The sequence below is a fragment of the Charadrius vociferus genome, unplaced genomic scaffold, assembly GCF_000708025.1.
Source record: "Charadrius vociferus isolate BGI_N301 unplaced genomic scaffold, ASM70802v2 scaffold370, whole genome shotgun sequence".
NCBI classification, from domain to species: domain Eukaryota; kingdom Metazoa; phylum Chordata; class Aves; order Charadriiformes; family Charadriidae; genus Charadrius; species Charadrius vociferus.
In genome coordinates this window covers 2,831,687-2,839,202 of record NW_009646744.1, presented here as the reverse complement: position 1 = coordinate 2,839,202, position 7,516 = coordinate 2,831,687, and the positions used below count along the sequence as shown (strand labels likewise).

General features: G+C 56.8%; 1 protein-coding gene across 1 annotated transcript in view; it reads right to left on the bottom strand.

Moving 5' to 3' along the window:
- JADE2 (jade family PHD finger 2) overlaps positions 1-7,516 on the bottom strand; it is a 78,221-nt gene that overhangs the window by 5,058 nt on the left and 65,647 nt on the right. The window contains exon 9 of the mRNA XM_009890910.1: positions 2,897-3,014. Coding sequence (XP_009889212.1) covers positions 2,897-3,014 — 118 coding nt within the window. The remainder of the gene's footprint in view (positions 1-2,896; positions 3,015-7,516) is intronic.

The window sequence follows — 7,516 nt, the reverse complement described above, 5'->3', positions numbered from 1 at the left end:
GTTTATGTGGGAGCCATTCCAAAAAAACCTTTGTGCCAAAACCATCTTTGGAATAACCCCAACAGATTTTGGGTGATGAGTACCGTCACAGCAGTTAAAAACTGGCCTCATCCAGGCAAAATAATGGAGACTTCTTCCTTTCACCAAGAAACCCCAGGCACGCGGAGCAGCCCGGTCGGGAGCTGTGGGGAGGGGATGCTACAGGAACCGTCCCCCCGCTTTCAAACCAGTCAGCGCTTTGTAATGATGGAAAACGCAGCAGTGAGTTTATCCATAGCTTTGGTCCCACTGGGCGCTGAGCATCTTTACCTCTGAGCATCATCAACTGGCCTGGCATGGCTTAGCAAACCAGCAGGGTCTATAATGGTGCGCGTTGGGGATGGGACCAGGGTGAGACAGCCGGGAGCTGGGACAGAAAATCGGCGCAACACTGCTTTCCAGGGCTCCGCCGCGCACTGCCACGCAGGGGTGGCACGGCCACGGCTGTGTAGCTGCTGTGGGAAGGGCAGCTGGAGGCTAAATCCTTCTCTGACCTCTTTCACACCGGCCACCCCTCTGCGCCGTGCTGCCGCCGGCCCCGGCGCCTGCCATCGCGCAGGACCTGGAGAGCAGCGGGAGGACCACGCGCTGTGCTGGGGAGGAGATGCGTACCGATGCTGTGCTCTTGCCTGCGCTATGACTGTCACAGCTAACGGAGCCATCTCTTCTTCCCATGTTTGGGATCGCAACTTTGAAGTCACGTCCCGGCAAGGGGATTCCTCCCGAGCTTAGGAGACCCTACGCATCGATGCCAAAAGGCACTCGGGTCCCTAATGTCCCTCTGGCATGGGAAGGACCCAGATGCCCAAACCACCTGGAGATCCCAGGACCAAATTCCTGCAGCAGGACCCCTTCCCTGGCGGCAGCGACTCGTGGGAGCCATGTCCCAGAGGCAGCAGTCCCCGCTCAGGCTCAACCAAAAAGCCCATCCCGGGAGAGATGAGCAGCTCAGCTCGGTCAGTTCAGAGCAGAAAATGAAGTGGCAAATGCCAACCATTTGGGGCAGGAGAGAAGAACATCTGCACCAAAACCCACGAAGCAATCCCCCAGCCCGTACACCCATCGCTGCCTGAGCCACCCTCTCACCGCGGGTTTGTCTCTGATCACTCACCTTAAGGCAGAACAGACATCACGGTAATGGCACTTGGCCTTTTCCCTGAATATGCGCATAACATTTTCAGGAACGGCAATGGCACAGCACTGGCACCAGTGCAGCCAGCCCTGAAACGTGAGTGCCAGAGCCCCGACACGCCGGGGAGGGTCCCGTCTCACCCACCCCAGCCCTCCCCGGGAGGAGATGCCCACTCCCACTCCATTAGAGAGAGGGTCGGGCATGCACCGGCGGTCGGACTCCCTAGGGCATTTCGGGGAACGCAGGTCCCCAGGGGCATTTCCGGCCGTCTAACGCCCCGTTCACGAGGGAGGTGAGCTCAGAAAGCTCTCCTGGCAAACTACCCTGCGCCTCCCTCCTTCTGAGAGCTGCAAATGCTAAACCGGGTTTGCCCACTGAAGAGCATCACGAGGTCCCCTGCCGCCCCCCAAAAATCTGCAGAACCCAGCAACAGCGCACGGCGTCTGCCTTCAGCATCTCAGTTTGTTGTTCTTGTCCTTTATCCACCCGTTATTCCTGAGCTGGACCTCCAGCCAGCGGCACCACTGCTGGGAGCACCACCTGGCACAAATTGCCCGGGTACCAGGGAACGGCTCTTGGGATGTGCAACGTGGGGTCTCCGGTTGGTAGGACCAGCCGGGAACACCATTTTGCCCAGGCTGGTGACCCGTATCGCTGGTTCTGCGAGGACGTACGGAGCAACACACAGTGTCACTGATCTGTGTCACAGGGACTTGAGATTTACAGGACCCACATCTCCCCGGAGCAAACCCCGGGGGTTCTGGCCACTCCTGCCCCACATCGTCCCCCGCCTCCGGCCATCGAGAGGAATTTGCACAGGCTCCGAGTCACAAACATCCTAGCATACACATTTCTCAGCCTCCAAAAACTTCAGTCAAAGGAAACTTTTGTCAAGGAAAGCTCAGCCCAGACAGTTCCTGAAGAAACCCCAAGCATGTGATGGCTTCAAACGCAACTCCAAAGCCACAAACACAACAACCGTCGGAAGCGCCTGCCAAAGCGCCAGATGCTGCTGCTGGAAAAACTGCTCTGCAGCCACGGGGTTTGGTCTGCGCTGCCACCGAAGGGAAAGGAGGAGGGAGCAGGAGCTGCGGGCTCCGGCACCGCTTGTGCAAAAGGGGGGAAAAAAATATAGGACAGAAGGCAATCAACTTTATTTCACTTCCTTAAAAAAAGGTTTTGCATGCAGTAGCGTGATGTTCCCCACTAATCGGTATGTGGAGCAGAGGACTGCAGCTGACCAGGAGGTGGTCTCTAGGAGACATCCCACCAGCAGCTTAACCTTCGATTCTCGACAGAGCCAAAGGCATCTGCAAAGAGTCCGAAGCGAGGGCTGCTGACCCCTGCCAGGGAGCTGGCTGCCCCGGATCCGCCCCAGCGCCGGCAGCCCCGTGCCCAGGATTCACCGTCTCCTCCCGACCAGCTCCATCTCCACAAAAGTCACCGAAACGCTGCCTCAGCATCACCACCTAACTAAACGCACGGGTCCTTCTGACCGGTCCCATGCAGAGGTCACCCAGAGTATGGCTTAATGGTGCGTTTCTGAACAAAACTGGAGATGGGCAAAGAGTCAACAGAGGAACCCGTGCTTAAATAAACCCCACAGGAGAGGGGGCAGCTCTGGTTTCTGTGGGGTGGGGGCTGAGGCTTTGGGCATGAGTCTTTGGCTTCAGAGGACGGCAGGGACAGCGTCTGAAAGAACGAGCTCTGGTAAGCGGTACTGACCTGGGTAAAGATCTTTCTCAATAAGCTTCATCTGGAGATGGAAGATCTGCTCCTGGAGTTTACAAATGGTGTGTTTCATTTTCTCCCGTCTCGTCACCATGTAACAGAGATTTCTAACCTACAGAAACACAAGAAACAGCGTCTGGTTTAGGCAGGGCTCCAAGCGGGTCCCCTCAAGCTGCGTCGCTGCTTCTGCCGCCCGGAGAAACCCCCGGTCCCCGGGACTCGGTCCTCTTCATCTCACCATCACCCACGCCGCACCAAAGCCCCTACTGGAGCTCTTTGGATGCGCCCGGAGTAGAGGTGAGGGCTCCTCATCCAAACCTTGTAATATATATGGGACAAAACCACACAGTCAACAATCCAAAGCCTAAAAGTGTCTGTTCTGGCTCTGACAGCCCAGACCCCGCGGCGGGGGGATGAGGAGGGCTGGCCAGCTTCTCCACCACACTCACTGGGCACACCATAAGGAAGCAGGGCATCTCCACGGACGTGGCTTTGCTTACCCCACCAGCACGTCGCTCTCGGAGCACCAAATCCCCCTGCAGGTACCCGCCAACATGCCCGGGGCGCCCACCCCAAACCAGAGCAGCCGCCTCGGAAACCCCAACCACGGCTCCACCAGCCCCTGCCTCGGCACGGGGGACAGCTCGGCCACCACCGCTCCCAGTACCAGGGGCAGCAGCAAACTGGGACCGTCCTGCCTGGGGGACTGGGGGTCCAAAGCCCTCCCGAGGCAGGGGGCCAAGTAGGATGCCGCAGGTAGGGCAGTCCCTCTCCCTCTGCTGCCTTCTTCTGAATATAAACAATAAGCAAGTCAATCTTTAACGTCTCCATCAAAGGCCTGAATTCACAAGGCAGGGTTTGCATTTTGGCATCCGGGCTTCTGAGGGCACAAATTCCACCCGAGTAACACAGCAGGGCGTCAAAACGGGGCCGAATGCGCTGCTGATCCGCCCCGAATGAGTCACTATTAACTTTCAGTACTTGTGGCAGCACATCCTTTAACTCCGCTGGTGATAGACGGCAGCGCACAAAGTGACCAAGACCCACAAAACGGGGACAGAGCCAGGAGAAACAGGCAGATGAGTTTGGGATCGGCAACAGCGCGGACACACAGGCTGTTTTAATCTCCTGTTAAATTTTCACAGACCTATACGAAGAAGTTAATGTTTCTAAAGGATTTGGAAAGCCTTGGAAGGGAAGATGGTGTAGAAGGAGCATTATAATACATATATATAATGCAAAGGCTCAGCAGACACACAGAGCCCCGAGCAGCCCCGCAGCAGCATCGCACGCGTGCCCTGTTCGCACCTGACAGAGAAACCTGCCCCCCCCAAAAAATGCCAAATGCTAAGAGGTACCTCGGTGCCCCCGGGTCAATATGCCACTTCTCATCCACAAACAGCTCCTTTTGGAGGGCGGGAGAGACCCTCTTCCCGCAGCCAGAGCAGGGAAGGGGCACAGCTGGGATGGAGCTGAAGGTAGGAGCTGAAGGATGGAGCTGAACTACCTGCTGCCCTAGAGCAAACGGACAGAGCATAGAAACTACAGCAAAACATCCAGGTGATGCTGGCCCAGGGCAGCAGCCACGTACCGGTGCGGCTCCCCTGCCCCAAATCCATCCAGCATCCTCCCCTCCGCACGGCAACTCACGCTCGCTCCACATCTCCCCGCAAATCGCTGGTGCGTTTTGTCCCAGTTGGTGAAATTTTATTAACTGAAGGGGAAGCCCTAAACGCAAACGGGCAAAGCACAAGACGTAAGTGCTCGCACGAGCTACTGCAGCAGCGCCGCACAGGGTTCCTGATAAACGCCCCCGGCAGCCCCAGACGCGTGGGATACCCGCTGGCATCCACCTCGGGATGAATTTCAGTGCCGTGCTTTCTGCCAGCCCGGCATACGGGTGACTGGAGAGCCGGGCTCTGTCCCCACAGCTGCGGCGGGCAGCGAGGCTTGCGGAGGAAACGCGGGGTTTCGGCTGCGAAACAGAAAACGCTAATGGCAGCTAACAGGATTTGACAGCGTTTACTCAGCTTCCTGAGGCTGTGCAAACGCAAAACCGCCTGTGATAAGGTATGGAGGAGGTGGCCGGAATGGAGGCAGGGGCAGCGACGTGTGTGGGTATGTCCACGCTCACGGGTGACCCTGATGTCTCCGATTCCTCCCCCTCCTCATCCTCAAGCCCCTCTCTGCGGAGGAAGGCTGGGCCATTTCCAGGCTTGGGGGACAGTCCCTTTGTGCTTCTCACAGTGACAGGGCAAGCCAGGACATCATCCCATGCTTATCTAATGTCTGCCACCAACGGCTGTGAAGACAGCAGGACAACCATGGCCATCCCCTAACAGCATCGATCTTACCCAAGGACAATTTAGAAACACTTATGCATATGGGAGAAAAAAACACTCTTTTTTTTGTTGTTGTTGTTGAATCCCGTAGCTGAGAATACAAAGCAGGGAGATATATTCTGCATATTTTACTATCTTCTCTCTTTTTGTTCTGGATTGGAGAAAACATCAAACTAAAACTTCTTTATGAGGAAAACAACCGCCTCTGGCAACCCGCATCTCAAAGTGTTTGGTGGTATCTCTTCTCTGCGATTTGATATTCCTGGAAGAAAACATTACTCGTGCTCGGCTTAAGAGACTGCTGGTATTTACACACACTTACACAGCTAAACACCACCCAGCGCTGCTTCCCCCAGCCAAGCTTCGATGCCGGTATGAAAGCCTGGGAACTATAGTTTTTTGTTAATTTAAACAACTAGTTTTTGGAAAAAGCTTAAAAAAAAAAAAAAAAAAGGCAAAGAGGGTTAAAAAAGGCCAACAAGAAAACGGTGGGACTGAATGAGGATTCCCAGGCAATAGCTTTGATTTGCTGATGCTGTGAAGATTTGCTGATGCTGTGAAGGGCAGAAATGAGGGTGGCAGAGGGCATCGCCTTCATCTGCCCTCCTGCTTCTGCCTCCCCAACTCTTGGATCCAGATACCGTTATCACCCCCCAACTCGCAACCATTCCTGCCAGATTAATTGCTGAAAACATTAAAATAGCAACAGGATGCCGCATGGACACCCTCGGAAAGCCACCCCTCCAGGCTGCTCTTCTCCAGCCCCTATTTGATGTGACGCCGCACTGTTTGCAAGGCAAACGGGGCGGCTGCGAGCGGCGCTGGCAGACAGGAGCGGAGACCTGCGGTGCGCTGGCAGCAATGGGATTTAAATCCCTATCACCCATCCGAGCACTGGACTTTGATCCGGCCAGCGTTTATTGTTCCCCGTCTTAGAAGAAGAGCAAACAAACAACTCTTCCAGCCAAGCGGTGAAACCTGGCAGGGAGATGCTGAGCAGAGGCTGAAGGGGGAATGACCCCCCTCGAAGCCTGAAGGCAACTCTGGAAAATGAGAAATCTGGTCAAACCCCCTCGTTTTGACATAAAGAAATCAAAGAGAAGCTGCCGGTGCCGCATCTTTGACGGAGGCAGCTGCCGGAGCGAAACGCTGTGCCCAGAGATGCGCAGTGGCTCGCTGCAGCCGGGAGAGCCAAGCTGGGAGCAAGTGGGAGCAGAGGGAGGCGGAGCAGCCTGGTTTAGCTTTACAATATAGAGAGGCAGATGAGGGGAAAAAAGTGAGTTGAACTTGCCGCCCTCGGATCGGGCGGCGGCAGCCTGTTGCCTATCGCTTGGTGCTGGCGAGCCGTTAACGGTGGTGGCAGCAGCACAGCCCGACGCAGAGGGGGAAAGGATGCGGCAAAGGCAGGAGCGAAGGGAGGACAGACCGGCAGAGCGATGGCAATGATGGATGTGGGGATGAAGGCCGACAGGGCCACAGAAAAGAGACCAAGCGCTTCAAATCTGATTACTTTTACACAGGAGAAGGCTTTCAGGCTCTGAGACCCATCTGGGGAGGTGGGTGCAGCGAGGGGCCAGGGCAGGTTATTCCGGAGCTGAAATCCCAACTGGGCATCAACACGGTGCTCACCCGCACTGCCTTTCTCCCCATGGATTAAATTATGCCGCAGACCCGCAGCAGCTCAGAGAGAGGGTTCAGGGACAGGCAGGGACAGGCAGGGACAGGCAGGGGCAGCATCACCACCACCTCCGCCCCCAGGGAGCAGCACGTCCCCGGCAGCACCCTCACCCCGCCGCTCAGGGCACCACGGCATCACCTCCAGCGGGTCACAGCGATGTTCTTTCTCTGCTTTCCTCCATCCTTGTCTGCTCCCAGCGACCTCCTGAGCCATTCCACGGTTTCTGCAGCCTGGGTGGGCTGTCAGGAGGGGACCCAAGCAGGGGCCATGGACTCACCCCTCCGGCAGGAGGAGAGGGGGGACCTGGCAGGGCTCAGGTTTTACGCAGAGGAAAGGGAGCTTGGTCCCTGCCTGTCCCCGTCCCACTGCTGCCCTGTGCCATGCCCATGTCCCCCCCAGCACCAGCGCTACCATACCCGTCCCCTCCCTGCCCGCTCTCTGCCTTCTCACTCCGGCGCTGTGCTTCTTCCCCTGTGCTTCCTCCCCTCGCTGCTTCTCGCCTTCACCGCCCCTCCTCCCCTCCAGCCTGCCTCTGCCCCATCCCTGCTCCTGCCCGCTCCTTCCCTCCCTGCAGCCGTGACAGCCAACCCCGCC